The 20,044-nt window shown below is 35.5% G+C and overlaps 1 protein-coding gene across 1 annotated transcript; it reads left to right on the forward strand.

Moving 5' to 3' along the window:
• The first annotated feature begins 6,958 nt into the window (after nucleotides 1–6,958).
• LOC137945650 (UPF0481 protein At3g47200-like) lies at nucleotides 6,959–19,452 on the forward strand. The gene is made up of 2 exons (XM_068791612.1): nucleotides 6,959–7,537; nucleotides 18,733–19,452. Exons 1-2 carry the CDS (start codon nucleotides 6,959–6,961, stop codon nucleotides 19,450–19,452), a joined length of 1,299 nt encoding a protein of 432 aa, XP_068647713.1.
• The last annotated feature ends 592 nt before the right edge of the window (nucleotides 19,453–20,044 follow it).

Raw genomic sequence — 20,044 nt, forward strand, 5'->3', positions numbered from 1 at the left:
TCAGAAGCTCCAGAATCAATGATCCAAGGTTAATTGCTAGAGCCAAGGAAGACATACCAATAGTGGCAACTGTAGCGATTGTGTTTCTTTGGGGAGTAGTCATCATACTTTTAAACTTCTTAAACAATTCATGATCCTCTTCTGATAAATTCAATCTTCCTCTAGAGGACTCTGACGGTAATGCACTGTTGGTAGATATAGTAGAGGTTGATGCTTGATTAACCTTGAACTAAGGTGGTTTGCCATGTGGGTTCCAAAAATTTTCAACTAGATGGATGTTGAGCCTACAAAAGGTACACTTCCTTTGTTGACCACCAGTGTTAGAGGTAAGAGTATTTCCACATCTTCCTCTGCCAGGTGTCTTTCTACCTCTTCCTTTACATCTACCAGAACCATTGTTCCCTCTCCCTTGGGAGAATATAGCAAAGTTTTCTACTTGTTCTACTTGACTGTTGGACTCCTTAACCGAAATCCATAACATGGTTGCACATACATCATTAAAAGAAGGTTTTACAGCAAAGTTAAAGTACTTGTTATATGAAAACATCCAAGTAGGGAGGTAGATTAGCAAGACATATAGCTGAGACCAGGTCTTCCCTTTGCTTTTCCTGTGAGGTAACATCAAGTGCATATGGTTGTGTAACCTAACACTCTTGTACCGGCCCTTTGAATCTGGCAAAGTACTCATGAAGATTGTCTTTGCACTTTGTGTTTCACATCTTATAAAATATGTCATAAATCTTTTATAGACTATCAGGGTAGAATATAATTCAAAACATGTGTCCCATATTACTTTGGTTGTCCATAGGTGCATCCCATTGTTTGCCACATGTTCCTCCATACTATTTAATCAACCAGTTAATAACTAGTGTGTCTTCCCTCAACCACTTATGGTAAGCTGGCTGATCCACATGCATAGGTGGCTGAGTTATATGCTCAACAAGGTCTCTAGTAATCAGAAAATGTTTTACACATTGGGACCAAGACTAGTAATTACTCAAGCCTTTAAGTGGAATTGTAGTAATCCTTAATGGATTACTTTTGTTGAAATTTGCATATGTAGAGGAAGAAGAAGTATTTGGCAATTCAAACATTATGACTTAAAAAAAAAATTCCCAGAAAACCAGCACCTTTTGTTTAACTAAGGAGGAAAAAGAACAAGAATTTATCAAAACGAAAAAATATTTGAAGTTATGGAATGCAAAACTATGTAATGTCAAGTGATCAAATTCAATAAGTAACAAGTAAGGAGACCAGCCAATAGATCACACAAGCATGACCCCTTTTTTCAAATTTTTTTGTTTTTTGAGATTCTAAACCAGAATTTTAATCACTCAATAACCAATGGTGATTAAAAAAGGAAAAAATGAACTAGGTGCTGGTTAGAAAGAAATAAAAAAATGAACTACAACTAGTGATTACTTTCTAAAACTATTCTTCAAACCCTAACTTAGGGTTTTAAAAACTTAATTGAGCGGCCACTCCTTCAACAAACCAGAACTTAAAGAGAGTTTCAAGATGACTTTTAGAATTCCAAAGGAGGACTTCTTGGCATAAAAATTAAATCAAACAAACAAGGAATGAAGGAAACTCATGCCCATGACAAAAAGGTTGATTTCAGCCATTCAATATGAATGAGAAAACGAATTTTGAGTGGGATAATTAGGCTTGAGTAAAAAAACTTTGTGAATGTCAAAAACTTGAATTGAATCCCTCATAATGTGAAGCATAAGGTGAAACTTATCTTATTAAGGAGAGAACTTTCTGAATTGACTTCCACCTTTTGCTCCTCTTCAAAAGTAGTTGAACTTGTTGTTGCTTGAAGGTTGAATTTAGTTTCCTTTTCACTAAACTATGTTGGAAGATGGGCTCAAGCCCACACGACCAAGGAAGCAAGTATGTTGGAAGATGGGCCAAACCCATAAAACCAATGAAGGCCCACATATCCAAGTGTGTTGGAAGATGGGTCCAAGCCCATAGATATGGGACCCACCATGATCACGTGAGGTGGCATAAGAAGTCTAACAGAGCCACAATGATTATGGAAGCAGGTCTCACAGAAGAGTTTTGGTTTAAAGGTGTTTTAGTCATGTTAGTCTTCTATTTATATAGGTTATTTAATTATGCTAGGACTTATCTTTGAGTGTTGGAGTTTAGCTGTAATTGGGACAACGGTAGTTTAATTGTAGTTGGACTCTATTACTTTCCTCTATAATAAATAGAGGTTTATGTACTCTGATTATAAGAAGTCAATGAAGCATTTCTCTTTTCCATAAATTCAACATTTCATAACTTGATCAACTTTACTTTAAACCCTAGAATTCCAACTCTTATACTATGTTGAATTCTAGGGTTTAATCCATGGATAACTTGGTTTGAGAAGAAGAAAGAAAGAAGACTATAAGAGAAGATGACAAGGAGAAGGCAAGAGCAAGAGTTGAGGAGAGAAACTTTAGGGACTAAGAGAGAGTGAATGAGCTCCTTCCCCTCTCTTTATTATTTATATAGGTGGGGCATGGATGCCCTAATACTTAAGAATAAAAAAGAACACTTAAACTAACCACTAATTATAGATTATGCCACTCACTCTCATAATTACATGGAATACCACTCAAACAACTTCAAAAAGAATCATACCTTTTATAGATTTTTTGTAAATATGGAGTGATCACTTTCCCATTGTTTGAACCCAAAACAAATAATCACAATAGTAAAGTTTTCAAACCAAGCATGAGGGGATTGTTTCAACCCATAAATAGCCTTATTTAGGCGACACACCTTTTCTCCCTCAACCACATAACCAGGTGGTTGACACATCTAGATCTCTTTGGATAGGTCAGCATGGAGAAAAACATTTTTAGCATCCAACTTATATATGACCAATTAAAAATTGGCCACTAAAAAACAAGAACTAGGACAATTTATCTTGGCTACCAAAGAAAAGGTCTCAACACAATCAACTATAAGACTGAGTGTAGCATTTTGCAACAAGTTTAGCTTTATACCAGACCATTGTGTCATTAGGGTTATAGCTAAGGGTAAACAACTATTTATAGCCCACAACCCTTTGAATTGATGGAAGGGAAGTCATATCCTAATTATGGTCGTTACCTAGCTATCCTCATCCTTGCTAGCCTGCCATCTTAGATCAAGTAATGCCACATCATACGTCCGCAACCAAGAATGAGAGCAACCTTTTTTATTTTTTGAGTATCTTGAGAAAATACACTTGATAGCCCTAGGGTTAAACTTGTTTTGGTGAGGACCCAAATTATGAATAAATGAAATACACCCAAATACTCGAGGAGGTAATTGGAAAGTAAAAGAATCATAAAATAACTTGTAGAATGGTGTACTCTCATGTAATTCACTAGAAAGTATGTGGTTTATTAAAAAACAAGCAGTAAGAACTACATATGCCTATAGAATGAAGCGACATTCATGGACAGCATATGTGCATATGCAACTTCAACAAGATGCTTATTCTTCATTTCTGAGACATCATTCTATTGTGGTGTATACACACAAGAAGATTGATGAGTAATGCCTTTTTGTTTGAATAAATTCTGAAATTGAGAGGAAAAATATTTCTTTGCATTATCAAACCTAAATATCTGAATTTTCCTTTGAAATTGTGTCTCAACCATAGCACAAAAAAAAAAAAAAAAAAAGATAGTAAACAATTCGAATCTATCATGCAACAAATATAACTAACCCTTGTATGAGCATCCACAAAATACTTAGATTGTGAAATATTCGGGACATTAAGTGGCCTCCACACATCTGAATGAATCAAAGAGAAAGGAGTAGATGATATATTATTTTGTCTGAGCTTAAACATGGCATGGTGATGCTTCGCAAGCGCAAAAATATAACTAGATAACAGAGATACAAATTTTAATGAGGAAACTGATAATTTCAAAGTTGACAAGGAAGGATAGCTCAACTTGTTGTGCCATTGTATTACTTCTTTATCAGTTCTTGCTACGGCTATCAAAATTGTTGGATCCATAAAGTAGAGATCTCCTCTTTCATGGCCGCTACAAATCATTTGTTTCGTCTTGATGTCCTAAAAAACACAATGAGAAGGAAAAAAGTTAACAAAGAAATTAAGCCTTTTAGTTAACTGGCTAGCAAAAATAGGACTAAGCACGAATTGAGATACAAATAAAACTTTAGAAAGTGAAAGAGAGGGAGATAACGTGGATGTACGAATACCCTAATACATATCAATCAGTAGTACTCAGGGTCAAGGAAGATATTTTATCTATTTTACCGCCAAGATATTCAGAGGCACCAAAGTCAATGATCTAAGATGAAAGATTGGAACATGAAAAATAGGAGAACATACTAGTAGTAGCAACCGTAGTTGAAGTGGCACTTGGAGCTGTAAATTCTTAAAATTTTGAAATAAGTTAGAATATTCATCTCTAAGAACCATCTTCCCTTTGGGATCATCAGAGGTAACACTTTGTGGGACTGTGGTGTTATTAGTTGAGGCCTGATTAACCTTGAAAAACTTTGATTTACCTTGTACATTTCAGCACTTGTCAACCAGATGATTGTTTAAACCATAGAAAGTACATTTTTTTTCTCTAAATAAAGTTTGGGGAGTTGGAAGTGGGTTCACCCATAGTTCTTCCTCTCCCTCTTCCTCTTTCATAGTTGTTGCTCCCCATCCCATAGGAGAACATTGCTGAATTTTTTAGTTGTACTTGTTGAGTTGAGGATGCCTTAACTAGAGTCTTAAGCATGCTAGCACACACATCATTAAAATAAGGTCTAGTTATAGAACTAAGTACTTGTGACTTTGCAACATCAAAGTAAAGTTGTAGATTTGCAAGGCATATGGCTGAGACCATATCTTCTCTTTGCTTTTCTTGAGTTGCAATATATGTTGAGTAAGGTTGAGCAATCTTCCATTCCTATAATGGAACCTTGAATCTAGCAAAGTATTCATGAAGGTTGTTTTTATGCTTTTTTTTTTTTGCACATCTCCTGAATTATATCATAATCTTTTAAAGATGTTCACAAGTGAAATATAATTCAAGACAAGTGTTCCAATTCTCCTTGTTGTTTCTAAGTGAGTAACATTATTTGCAATTTGTTCTTCAATGCCATTTCTTAGCCAATTGATAAATAAGGTATTTTTCCTCAACCACTTGTGATAGGTAGGTTCATTAACATGCATAGGTAGTTGGTTTATATGTCTAACAAGGTCTCTTGTAATCAGAAAATATTTGATAGATTGAGACCATGACAAGTAGTTACTCGAACCCATAAAAAGAATTGTAGTGATTCTTAATGGATCATGCTTATTGGAACCTTGGAAAATCTAGCATCTTGCTTTCTTATACTTATCTATTTTAGAACCTTGGTGGAATTTGAAAATTCTAGCACCTTGCTTCCTTCAATGGCTGAAAAAAAAACTCCTTTGCAAAATTTTAACACTTTGGGAGCAACTTTACTTGAAACCATAGAATCTCTACTCTGATACCATGTTAGATTCTATGGTTTGATGCTTAGAACAACTAGGTTTTAGGGAAAGAAGGATAAACAAGGAAAAAAGGAGAGGAGAGTTTAGGAGAGAAGGCAAGGCACGTGAGGCTAGAAATGACATGGAGAAAGTGATGAATTAGAGCAAGAATTTTAGTGCCCTCCCCTTAACTTGATACTTAAAATTTTATGGTAGAAATTCTAGTACATAAGTAAAAAGAAAAAGAATGTAAATTTATCATAACTACCACCCATGCCACTCACTCAATTACAATTCATATCACTCGTACTACTTCAACAAATTACTGAGATTATTAAAAGTTCCGATGACACTTTTTAGAAGAAAAACTCTCCTTTATGACATCGTCATCTACTAAAAAAAAAAAACTCGCCCCATAGCAATAATCAAGAGAAAATACCTCATTAAAAATAGATTATTTTAGTGTTCCTTAAAAAGTCATATGTTTCTTACTAATAAAAATATCATTGGAGTCATTTAAAATTGACTTTTTTGAATTGACCTCAATTGAGATTTAAAACATGATGAAAATGAAGTGGAATGATGATTGGTTTAAATTTATTAAATATTTTATTTATCAAAAATATCTTGAGCTTCTAGGTAATTTGACTTAAAACAAGATCAAAAAACTAAATTAACAATAATCTTGTTAGGAATAGTCAAATCCAAACTTTTTACTCTATTCATTTTGCTTTAGATTCTTTATAACATCCATTTTTACATTGGTCCCTCCCCCCTACAAAAATATTTTGCTTCCACCCTTGCATTGGGATAAAGTAATAGTCACTCATACCAAACATAACCAACAATATGAAGCATAAAAACCAATCCAATTGAGGAGTTCAAATTTACCTTGACTTTGTTCTAGCAATGGGTTTGGTCCCCTTAGATTACATGAGGAGGGCTGATGAGATCGAAAATAGATTAAAAAATGACTTACGATAAGATGTCATCGAACATAGATTAAAAAAGACTTTGTTCTAGATTACATGGAGAGGGTTGATGGGATCCATTTACATGTAAAATATGATCATCATTTATCTTCTCTAAATGAGCATCGAAAATAGATTACAAAAAGACTTACGATCAGAGGTCATGGCCAGCTTGTTATAAAAGAATATTTCACACACATTTAATAGGATAAAGAAAAGTATCAATGGAATTACCGGATAAGATGCCCCTCGGCGTCCCTGTCTACCTGCACAGTCTATATTTTAATCGGAGCTGTAACATGAATTCCATTGATGGGTTGACGAATAAGCAAGCAAGAAGACATGAACACAGTCATGGGTAATGGGGATTCAAACAACTAAAAGAATCAAACGTTCAATATAATAATAAACTTAGCCGGCTTGACCCTTTAAAATTCACACTTCTTACCAAGTCAAAGCTCGAAACCAGAAGAAGGAAGGTCTCTGCATTCTGCTATCGCAAAAACCATTAATGGAAATCTCAAGCATCTCTTCCACACAGACACCTGATTGGGTGGTTATCGACACTGACAGGCTGCAAAGGTTGAAGGCACCCAAGGGCAGATGCTCCATATACGGAGTCCCATCCTACATCACTGCACGCAATGATGCGGCTTACCGGCCGCAGCTCGTTAGCGTCGGCCCGTACCATCACGGCGAACTGCGTTTGAAACCAATGGAGGAACACAAGCACAGAGCTCTATACCGGGTCCTTGAGAGGTCAGGGGAAAGTGTAAAGAAGTTTCAGGCATCACTGGGCGAAGTGGTGGACCAATTAATGGAATGCTACGAGCAGTTAGGCCAGAAATGGAGGGATGATCACAACAAGTTTGTTGAGCTGATGCTGCTTGATGGATGCTTCTTGCTCGAGATACTGCGTGTTTGGAACGGAGAAGATGACCTGGGTTACACTCCAGGTGACCCTATTTTCTCTACTAATTCAACCTTCAAGAGCGTGCTGTTTAGAGATTTACTGAAGCTGGAAAACCAGCAGCCGCTCTTGGCACTCGAAAGATTGGTAGCTGTGGAAAAGAGGATAGCAATTGCACCGGTAAGACTCCCATCCTAAACCAACTTACACCAAATAGGTACTTGGTTTCTATGTTTTAACTTGAAACCTAATGATTTAACCTTTCATAGACGGTCTGATCTGGATAGACCCAGGGTCTCTTTGGAACCCCATGGCAAAGAAAAGAAAATAAGAATTTGATCATTAATATTCCGAAAAATAGTTAGTGAAAAGGAGAATTTGATCATTATCCCATTTTCACTAACTATTTTTAAGAATAATAATGGATAAATTCTCATTTTCTTTTCTAGGGATTCCAAACAAAACCCATAAGGACCGTCCACAATGTCACACCTAATAAGGACTATTGTGACGCATTATAAGAAAATAAAATGATTGAAAATCATTATCTCTTAGAGGGATTGTTTTCTTGTGCTTGTGCCTTTTCGGATTAATTTTTTCATTCCTATTCTAGCAATAAGAAAATCATTTTCCTCTATGTTCTCTAACTTTTAGTAGGATAAGAAAAATTAGGGTAAAAACTTTTTTTTATCCCCTAAAATGGGAACAAACTCCACTAAATATTCAATTTAAAATTTTTAATTTCCTATAGTTTCATGTTGGTAGAAATAGACCCTTCAGGGGCAAAGTGATATGATGGTTCAACAAATCCTACCCCAAGATTTTGCTACACATACAGAATTAATTTGTATACTTTTTTCTTAAGATCCCTCATAAAATCTATCTTAAATCTCTAATTACTTAGTCTAACTAACTAGAAATATATTTTAACTAGCTAGTAGTATCATATTTGTGGAATCATGTGGTTGAAATTTTTTAATAAAATAAAAAATATTTTCATAAATAAATTATGAGCTATTATACAATGTATAAAATAAACTTTCAAACGATGACTCAACAATGGAAATTTATCAATAGATTTAAACAAAAATGGAAATTTATCAACAAATTTAAATAACTCCTCAATTATTTCTTGAAATAAAGCAATATATAATTATTTTACAGAAATACAATCCTTCATACCTTAGAAAACTGTATTGAAATATTTTGACTCCATATGAGCATAGGAAACTTAGATTCATTGATAGATAAAGAGCATTAAGGCCTTATTATTACCCTTTCTAGAAATGTTGGAAATCTATTTCTAGAAAGAAATCAATTTCTAGGGACCATTAGTGCCTCTTTTTTTCCCTGGAAAAGTGTATCTCCCTAGTAGTTAAGATCATTTTCCAAGGAGAAGTTTCTAGTTGCTGATCTAAATCTCATTCCTGGATTTTGATGATAACAAAGTTCAAGCTATGTAAGCAAAAAAAAAATCAAAATTTATAGCATTTCAAATGCAATTTCCTTCAAGTGACTCATTTACAAGGTTATGAGAAAGACCATGCAAATCCAATGCAAAACCTCATGCTAAAATAAAGACTCAACCACATTAAAGAAACACCTTGAAGAGGAATGAAAATTTGAAGACCTATAGTTTAAGAAATTTTGAAAAATCTCGAAAACTCTAGCAATGAAAAGAGATTAACTATCAAGTTTCCGACCTTAGGTATGAATTTACTTTTGGAGCATAGGACATGCAAACTATTTCCAAAACCACATTTTCAAGGCTTACATTATTTTGGAACTTTTCATTCAATTATAATTGGCCTAAATCATGCTTTGTACTTAATTCTATACACTACAAAAAATCATGATCAATCAACCTGTATATGGCTTGATCAATCATACATAGGCAACAAACCTTTAGTATATAGGCATGATCGATCAACCCCTATAGACATGAACGATCAACTAGAATCTTGATAGATTAGTTTATAAAGCTTGATCCATCAACCTTTCTAAGCATGATTGATCAACCAAAATGTTATATATAAGAGTTATACAACATGATTGATCAACCTTTTTGAGGTATGATTGATCAATCGAAGAACTACCAAGCCAATGTGTAATGGATTGATGGGTCACCCTTGGATACATGATCAATCAAACCTTTGTGAGGTATGATTCATCAATCGAAGAACTACCAAGCCAGTGTGTAATGGAATGATTGGTCATCAACCCTGGATACATGATGAATCAACCCTCCACAAAAGCTTAAAAACCCACTTTGATCAATGCTTTACTTGATCATAAGGCTATTGGGACTCCAAATTATAGTCGTTGGAGGTCAATTGATCGATCAATGAAAATGTATGATTCATCAACCTCCTGTGTAGCTTTTTGGATAATAGTCCAAAAATGGCTAGTTTCACCAATAAACTTATAAATAGGCACCCCAACTTGTCTCTTAGTAGTTAATGAGAATTTATTGGAAAACATGCTAACTCAAAGACAAAAATTTCTGATCTCACCCATTTGCAAGACAAAAATCAGATTTCAACTAAATTCTCTTAAACTCTTGCTTTCTCTTGGTATTTTTAGTTCCTTGAACCTCTAAAATCATCTCTCATTTCTGCGTAACATGTTGGAAACTTGGAAACACTCTAGGAGTGATTATCTCTCCAAATAAGGTGTATATTTTTATATTTCACTTTTGTATTTTCACTTTCTTCAGAGGGGTTTCCTAAAGCCTTTAAGTTTATAAAGGAAATTGCCCACTAGAGCTAGAATCTAGTTGCATTGAATCTCAATGGGAGATTTTTGGGATAGTACAATTGGGTATTACATTTGTTTTGAAGAGAGTCGGAATATCTTTTGTACTTTCTGCAAATAGAATTTATTAGTTAATTTTTTTCGAAAAAGAGTCCTTAGGCAGTGACTATCACTATGAGAGCACTGAAAAATTCTTTGCCACCTTAAGGTGTGTGTGTATTTGTTTGTCCTTCATTCTTATTTTTGAAGAGTAGGTAAGAAAAAGTTTTACATGACTCTCACAACAACAAGTATCTCAGAACCAAAATTAATATGGTGGAGTCGAACAGGAGTCTCATAGGAGGAGGTATCATATAAAAGTCTTAGTTAAAGGTGTTTTAGTTATGTTAGTCTTCTAGTTATGTTAGTCTTCTATTTATGTTCAACTGTTAAACTATTCTAGGACTTATCTTTTAGTGTTTAACTTTGGGTGTAAGGAGGACAAGGGTAATTTAATTGTAATTAGATTCTACTTCTTTCCTCTATTATAAATAGAGGCTCATTGTACTCAAATTACAACAAGTTAGAAAAGTTTTTTCTCTTTCCAAAAAATTCAACATGGTATCAAAACTAATTTTTTGAATTGACTCAGTCAACCCAATAGATAACATGATCCTTTTCTGATCAATCATCTCTAGTACTTTAGGTTCGTATTATCTTTTTTCTTTCTTTTTGTTCCAGTACCCGTTGTTTTCTTGGGGTTCGTACCTCCATACTAAACTTTTCATATTAAAAATTATATATTAACGAAAAGATCTTCAAGTCTACTTTCCAACACAAAATAATTTTGGCAATCAAAGGTTTCTACAAAGATAAATAAAATTTGAAACAGCAAAGGTCAGACTGCAAAAGAAGTTCGAGCTACAGGAGAAAGCTTCAATTTTAGAGGAATTTTATACCATTAAGAACTAGACTGTATATAGAGAATCATATTTCAAAAGAAATGCCTATAAGTCTATTTTCTTACCTATCAAACCAAATCTCAATCTGAGATTTCTAGAAGGAGATATTGATCTCGAAAGAGTCAATGATAATGTTGGCCAAAGAAGAAAGAGTACCCAACTCGGCTAAATTACAGAGTCCGAAATCTATCAGATTATTTTTCCCAAAATAAGTTTATATTATGAAGAAAAGTTACACTTGGATGAAATTCATTAAAGTCTAGTTTCAAAAGGAGAAAATTTTATGTCAAACTGATCTATGTTTAAGTAGATATTCACAATGGAGTAAGGGTCAAGCTATAAAACAAAGAAAATCAAGAGGTCGTAAGAGATTCAAGATCGAATCTTTTTATGTCAAATTAGGTATCAAATTAAATCTTCTTGAGTCTAATTTCTTTATCAAGAAATTGATTGTGATTCATAATGATATCAGAAGTACCGGAGGTCAGTTCTACCAAAAATCTCTTTTTTCCTATTTTCTGTCCTATTATCTCTCCATGCATTGACGTGAATTGAGTTACCTTTTATACTAAAATTCGAGGTTTTTGGGCCAAATTTCTCTTCTAATTAAAGATTTTTGGTCAGACTTAATCACTCCATGTTGTGCTCATTCAAGGTATGCAATATCTTCATTTGATGTTGTTTTTAAGTTTTGCATTTTTGTCACTTGGTTGTATCTTCTGTATAGTTAACTAAAACATTGTGATCATGTAAAAACAAATTATACTTGGTCAAATTTATTAAGTTCTACAGTTATATTCTCCCCAAGTTTTTTTTTTTTTAAAAAAAAAAACAGCCACTTTGGAAGTATGAGTTTTGCATAGTCGCCTCCTTCATATGAAAGTTGTTTTTCTTCTAGTATTTCTTCAGTTTATCATCTTGTTTTTTTATCACTTCAAAGTAATGCCTAGACCCACTACCTAAAAAGTATAGGAGTGTGCCTAACATCTAACTTAAGTCAAGTTTTTTGTTCTTTAGCAAAGAGGTAATTTTTGTTTGAGCTACCCTTAAAAAGTGAGAAGTCTCTTAGTTGTGCCCTAAAGTTGGGCTATTTTTCTACCTCTATAATTGAGCAAAGTGTGTTTCAAACTATGACCATTTTGACCGGTGTATGGAGCTTTTTCATACGATTAGAAATAATTTTCTTCTCCCATATTGTATTTTGTCGGAGTTGGGTCTCTATATCCTTTTTATCTCCGGCTTGAGGGGGAAAAGTACAAGAAGTACAAGAGAGGTATTTTGTTCCACATGTTGTTGTAATTTTTATGTGACAAAAAAATTCAAGAAAGGGGGAGTACAAAAAAATGACGTTTTTTGCATTTAGGAAGAATTTTTTTTCAACAAAAGAAAATTGAAGACTGAAAATCCTTTTTATTGCAAGTTGAAGAGCAGGTATGGAAGAGTCTTACATGACTCTCACAACAAGAAGTCTCATAGAGCCAAAATTAATATGGTGGAGTCTAAGAGGAGTATCAAAGGAGGAGGTCTCATATAAAAGTCTAAGTCAAAGGTGTTTTAGTTATGTTAGTCTTCTATTTATGTTCAGTTATTAAATTGTTCTAGAACTTATCTTTTAGTGTTTAAATTTGGGTGTAATTGGGACAATGGTAGTTTAATCGTAATTGGATTCTACTTATTTCCTCTTATTATAAATAGAGGCTCATTGATCTCAAATTACATCAAGGTAATGAAGTCTTTCTATTTCTCATAATTTCAACACTTATTTACGCATCAGCACTTAAATTTTTAATTCCTATTCTCAAATCATCCCTCTTTTGAGAAGCTACCAAGGCAAATACCAGCCAGGAGAGGTGAAAAAACACTCTCCTAGAACTACATATGGAAGATGGTTTCTTGTTCTTTTTTCCCAAGCTCATGTTCTCTACTTCCCCCTCCCTCACCAATCTCCGCCCTCCCCAACCCTCGACCCCCCTCCAATTAGGTAGGATTAAGCAGTGTTATATGACCCAAGCTAGACTAGTTGAACTAAGTTAATTCATTCAAACAAACCCAATCCATTGTCTTGGATAAACATAGCAGAAAGCTAGGGAAGGGTGAAAATCGGCCAACCTGATTGGTTTTCATGGTTTAACCGATGAATTCTAAAAATACTCTTTGTGACGTTGGACCGGTCTCCCCTCTCCCCATTTGGAAAAACAAACGAGGGAAGGGGGAGGACAAAAGGGGAAGGAGAAACGGGAGGCAGAGGTGGAGGCAGTGGTGGAGGGATCTATTGCTCCTTCCCTGCAATATTATAGACCCCTCCAACCCTCTCCGCCTATCTTTGAAAATTTTGTCTCCCTCTCTCCCCACCTTTGGTTAGTGGGGGAAGGGTCGGTCGACATGTAGAAGCTTCACATAATGAAGGAGAAGGTGGGGAGAGAGGCAGGGCTCCATCCAGACCCCCCCTTTCCCTCCCTCCTCTCTTATGTAAGTTCTGGATCATGGAAATTCTTCTCCTAATTATTTTAATTTTTAAATTATTGACTCATTATGAAATCATCACTATTCAACTGATGATTAAACCCAGTTGAACCAAGTTGGACCAAACCTGGTCACCTCACTAGGTTGGTGTCTAGGTCAAACTTAATAATAGTGATTTTAAGTACTTTCTAGAAAAAGTTTACAGTTTAATCGAATTCACTTTTTAAATAAAATAGTTAATTTTATTAGCACAACTAATTAAAATTTTTTCTTTTGATGTTTCAATTATAGTATTAAAGTTTATATTTGATTAAAACCTTGGATGTTACTGAAATGTAAAAAACATGAGGTGTTAAATAGTACTAATACTACCATCTTTAGTTTTCTTAATGTTGGTTTTAGGACTCCTTTACTAACAGGTCTTCAAAGTTGAGAGAACAAAAACAAGAGGGAAGAAGGAGAAGAGGAGAGGAGGAGAAGAGAGAAGGATGGAGAGAGAAGGACTGAGAGAGAGAGGTGATAAGAGGTCACGTTGAGGAGAGGAGAGAGGGGGGAGAATTAGGGTTATGGAACTTATGCAAACCCTCCCCCTTAAGCTTTATTTATAGATGTTAAAGGTACCAATATTACTAGTCTACCCTTCACCCTAGTAACAATGAGGAAGAGAAAAAAATTATAATATAATTACAACAATGACATCCAAACATGCCTATATCTTCTAGCACTCCCCCTCAAGCTGGTGGTGAAAAGACATCTTATATCCCTAGCTCGGTACATGTAGTGGAGAGAACCCTAGATTTAATTGACTTTGTGAATACATCAACAAGTTGTCTACGAGTTGATACATATTTAAGATTTGTAATTCCTACTTGCAACTTTTCTCTCAAAAAAATGACAGTGCACCTCGATATGATTAGTTCTCTCATGGAAGACTGGGTTGGAGGCAATGTGGATCACAGTTTGATTGTCACAATGAAGTTCCATTGGTCCTTTTTTGTGGAATCCCAACTCTGCTAGAAGAGATTTAATCCATAAAAGCTAGCTCACTACATGTGACATGCCTCTGTATTCTGCTTTTGCACTGAACCTTGCAACCACATTTTATTTTTTACTCCATGTAACAAAATTGCCTTCAACTAGAGTACAATATCTAGAAGTAGAATTTTTATCATCTGGTGATCTAACCCAATCCGCATCGTCAAAACTTTCAACCTTGAAATGACCATGACACTTATATAGAAGCCCTTGTTCTGGTACCTTGTTCAAGTACTTGAGAATCCTCACCAATGCTTGCCAATAAGACATTTGAGGTTTATGCATATACTGACTGACTACACTGAGTACAATAGAAATATTTGATATAGTCACAGTGAGATAAATATTTTTTCCAACTAGACTCTAGTACTTTCCCACATCAACTTCTTCTCCCGAGCCAACACATAATTTTGTATTTGTCTCCATAGGGGTATCAGCAAGGCAACATCCCATCATTCATGTTTCTTTAAGCAAGTCAAAAATGTATTTTCTCTGTGATAAGTTAATACCATGCCTGAACTGAAGAACATCAATACCAAAGAAATACTTAAGGAGTCCCAAGTCTTTTGTCTTTAATTCATTCCATATCTTAAGTTTGACATGATTGATGCTATCGGTATCACTTTCTGTCAAGATAATATCATCCACGTAGACAACAAGTAGTACCACACCTTTCTCAATATGCTTGACAAATACATAATGATCCACAGAGCACCTTGTAAACCCAAATCGAAGCATTACTTTACTAAAGTTGTAAAACTAGGCCGAGGAGATTGCATCATACCATATTATGATTTTTTCAGGCAGCATACCAACTCGCCCTCAACCCCATATCCAAATGGTTATTTCATATAAATTTTCTCCTTAATATCGGCATTAACGAAGGCATTTTTCATATCTAGTTGAAAAACAGGTCAGTGAGTGTTAGCAGCAAGAGGTAATAAAAGACATACCAAGTTGAGCTTGACGACTGGAGAAAAAATTTCCTCATAATCAATCCCTTAACACTGAGTATAACCTTTAGCGACTAGTCGAGCTTCAAGGCGGGCCATGGAGCCATCTGAATTCTGTTTTACAGTGAATATCCATTTACAGCCCATTGGCTTTTTTACAAATGGTAGGGGAACAAGTCACCGTGTCTAATTCTCATAAAGAGTTGCCATATCTTTATACGTTGTTGTTTTCCATCCTAGATATTGTAGGGCCTCCTGATAAGAGTGAGGAACAACAACAGAAGAAATAGAGGCAAGATACAGATAGCAAGATGGGGATAACCGATGGGTAGATAAAAACACTAGCAATGGGTAAGAGGTTTATGGTCGTGTGCATTGCCCTAGGCTCTTTTTGAAGAGCAATTGGTCGGGTATCAAATGGAGGGCCAAAAATTGGAGATGGAGATGGAGAACTTAGCTTAGAGGGGTCTAAAGACACCATATGAGTAGTATTGTCCAATGTTTCAAGGGGCGGAGAAGGTACATCATCATGGCCATGAACTGCTTAGTCATCAATTGGCACAATAGCTTAGGAAACTCATTGCAAGCAGAAAAACCAGGTGGTGCACCAGTGGATGAATAAAAGGATTGCTCTTCATAGAATGTAACATCACTAGAAACAAACATCTTGTTGAGAGAAGGATTTTAACAAGCATATCCTTTTTTAGTATGAGAGTAGCCCAAAGAATATATTTACCCTGGGATCCTATTTAGTAGTATGGAGGGTGGTTACATGAACGAAACAAGTACACCCAAAAAATCTCAAAGGAAGAGAATATGGCTCATCCCCAGGAAAGTGATGAGAGCATGGCATCTTATTGCCAGACATCGAAGAAGGTAACCTGCTAATAAGATAACAGGTCGTAAATATGGAATGTGGCCTGTAAAAATGAAGAACATGCATATGATGTAATAGAGCACGGACAACATCAAGAAGGTATCTATTTTTTCTTTCAACCACACCACTTTGTTGTGGTGTGTAGACCGATGCCTTTATTACTACAAAAGGATTGGAAGTCTACTGACAAATATTCTTTAGCATTATATGAGCGAAGGATATTCAAGGTAGTGTTATACTAGGTAGACACCATGTTACAAAAAGACTTAAAGAGAAGTAAGATCTCCTATCTTTCTTTTAATAAGAACAACCATGTAACCCAAGAGAAATCATCAACAAATATAACGAAGTACTTTGATCGAAAAACATCAAAGATGTTGAACTAAGGAAAATGGAGCAACACCTTTTCTTTCACCTCAAGGAGAATAAGTATTGCACTGGTGTTTACTTACTTGATAATCTTCATAGTTCAGACTGGAAATGGAATACAATGAAGGAATCATCTATTTTAGAGACTACAGGTTAGTATGTTGAGCACTAGATGTAGCTGTGAGTGCTAGTGAATTTAGATAATAACCACACCCCCCCCCCCCCCCCCCCCCCCCCCCCCCCCCCCCCCCCTCATTCACAGCCTCCCCTAGTAACTTGTTTTGTCTTCAAATCCTTAAGAACACAAGTAGTGGAAAATTAATGGAATGGTTAAATTTCTTTATTAGTTGACTACCGAAAAAAAAAAGGGAAAATCAAGAACAAAAAGGACATCTTTCAAATGAAGGGTAGGTGTAGCAAATGAGGACCCCAAGCACCTTGGTTTGGGATTCGTCTGTTATAGAAACAAACTTGTCAGTCAAACAAGGACACATAGAACTTGTTCTTCTTGCCTTTGGTGTTCTTAGGAGCCATCATAGAGCTGAATTCTTGAATAAACCGAACCCCTATAAATCAAGCTGTCAATAATTAGTAAGTAATGAACCCAGGGTAATCAACCAAGGATTTCCTTCTTTAACACTAATGTCTCAATCGCAGAGACACAATAGCAGCTACGGTAATGAGCTAATACCCAAGTAGCACATATCATACTTGTTGTTTTATAGTAGCGGATAACAAGTAAAAAATAAAAGTCCTTTAGTGTAACAAGGACACATGAAATAATTTGTAGTAAGTCCAATCATGAATAAGGAGGTTGCACATCAAGTGATAAGTTGGATCCAAGTAATAACCTACCAATTATAAGTTGAACCGAGTGTTGTCAATCTTCTAAAAAAAAATATTGAACTCAATGCTACTGGGTCCGAGAGTTGTTGCAAGAACTTCCCAAACCAGAGAAGGAGACAAGGTGACTAGCTGCTATAATCAAGCACTCGAGTCAAGTTACAAGATCTTCTGGCACTCAATGGCTGCTATAATTATTTCTCAAAAGGAACCGGAGAGGAAAGTAAGCTCTGAAACTGAGCCACTCATTAGATTTAATATGTAATGAATCCCATTTAAATCAAGAAAGGTTGTTGAAAATAAAAAAGGTGAGAACCAGCATACAAAAGAAGGCAAGGCAATCACAAGTTTAGAATTCTCCTTCAATCTTGTCTAAACATGGAAACTTTCCTTCAAAGTTTAGTTATCCTTCTCAACATGGGAAACACCTTTTAATATGGGCAGTATGCAAAAATAAAGTTGCTGAAAATAAAAAAAAATGAGAAGCAAGGCAACTTTCTATCTTGAGAATTCTAATTGAGGCAAGATAACTTTCAATCTTGGGAACTTGCCTATTTCAAAACAGCAATTATGGAAGATCAAACCAACAATACCGAAATGTTTCCTGAATTATTACAAACTAGAAATCCACGTCTAGGTAAGGTTCTGGATTCAAAACTCAAAAACTGATGCACACAAAGGCAAGCAAGGGAGATCATTCTGCAGCTACACTTTCTCCTCTTGTTTTTTATGCAAATTTCAGAGAGCAAATCAGTGTTTTCTTTATTGTTTGACGGCAACAAACTGGAGTAAATATATTATCAACACTCCAGTACTCCATGCACATCAATTTATCATATGAAGAGCACTTATCTATTAACAATCATGGCAGATATCAAGCTTGAACCTCTTGGGCTGTTGCAGAGTCATCATGGAGTCCTAAAATCGTAGCTTTGATGCCATTTTGTTTTTAGGAGTCCATTACTAACAGGTCTTCAAGGTTGAGAGAACAAAGAGGAGAAGGAACAAGGAGAAGAGAAGAGGAGGAGGAGAAAATTTATTATAAGTTTTTAGTTTTTTCTTAACTGGCTTTTTTTTTATTAAAAAGGTACTTCAAAACAATCAGTTTTTGAGCCTCAAGGAGTTTTTCTACTTCTGCAGATTACGTACATATGCAACCTTATGTGCTACTCCCTGAGCCGTACCCGCAGTAGCCAGGGATCATCATCAGTCTCATCCCTCCATATGCTGGACCAGGTTCGGAACAATACAATCGGGGGGCCATGGCAGAAACAGCCCAACTACGAGAAGGCAAAAGTTATCTACAGGAAAGCAACCGATTACAGCAAGTTAGGAATCATCTTCAAGAAGAAGGAAACGAACTTGCTCTCAGACATCAACCTTCGTGATGACACTCTTCATCTCCCATGTTTCAAGATCAATAATCTCACGGAGCCTGCCTGGCTTAATGCCGTGGCATTCGAGCGTCTTCACGCGGGGCTCTCGCAGGAAATCACAGCCTATATCGAGTTCATGGGTGGGATCATTCGTTCGGTTGAGGACGTTGAGCTGCTCAAGAATCTGCACCTGATAGATACGAGCTTACCGACCGACGAGAAGGTTTTGGAGTTCGTTCAGATGCTTGACGACAGGATAGACTTTTACCCGGTCAGTAGCCTGAATCATGTGGTGGTGGCGCTGAACGATCGAGTGAAAACAGGGAAATTCAAGCGGGTGATTCACTTTCTGGGTTTCGATTTCAAAAGGACTTATTTCAAGAGTCCCTGGACTCTCATCGGCCTCGTTGCAGCTACTTTTCTTCTGATTCTCACTGTTTGTCAAACTGTTTATACGATTCTCTCCTTTTACAGTTCGACGTAAATGGACTGGATTCAAGAAAAACAAATCACTTTTTGCAGGGTGGACTGACAAAAAGATGTCATAGTTGCTTTTATAACTCTATATATAAATGTAATATCGAAAAGAAAGCCTTGTTTGTGATTGTAATTTAATAGAAATTGAGGCTGGTAGAAATTAAAAATTTTGGATCATGTAGTTTTATCTATTTTTTAGGAAAATAATTTCTAGTAAAATTTAGATACCAAGGGTTCATGGGTTCCAAAGACATAGATGTAACTTTAAAGACTTTGACGTTTTTTCTGTTGAAATTTTTTACATGGTATCAGAAATGGCAACAATCCTTACATGGAAAGAAAAATATGATGGAGAAGAAGAAAGGGAATTTAAGTCTTTAAACACATTTTATAACAAGAAAAAAAAGGCCCTAAACTTCAATTACATGCAAACACACTATCAATTAATCAATCCGCAATTAACACAATGGTTTTTATAGTGGTTCGCTAATCATACTCAAGTTGCTAATCCACTCCCAAGGTATCTATGCATGAACTTTGACTTAAATCCACAATGTAAAGCCCAATGACACGTCGAATTAAATTACTTTAAAATGGAC

This window comes from Aristolochia californica, unplaced genomic scaffold, assembly GCF_029961685.1.
Source record: "Aristolochia californica isolate CCGP_79_NKW_82.1479 unplaced genomic scaffold, dmAriCali1.0.hap1 SCAF_12, whole genome shotgun sequence".
Taxonomy (NCBI): domain Eukaryota; kingdom Viridiplantae; phylum Streptophyta; class Magnoliopsida; order Piperales; family Aristolochiaceae; genus Aristolochia; species Aristolochia californica.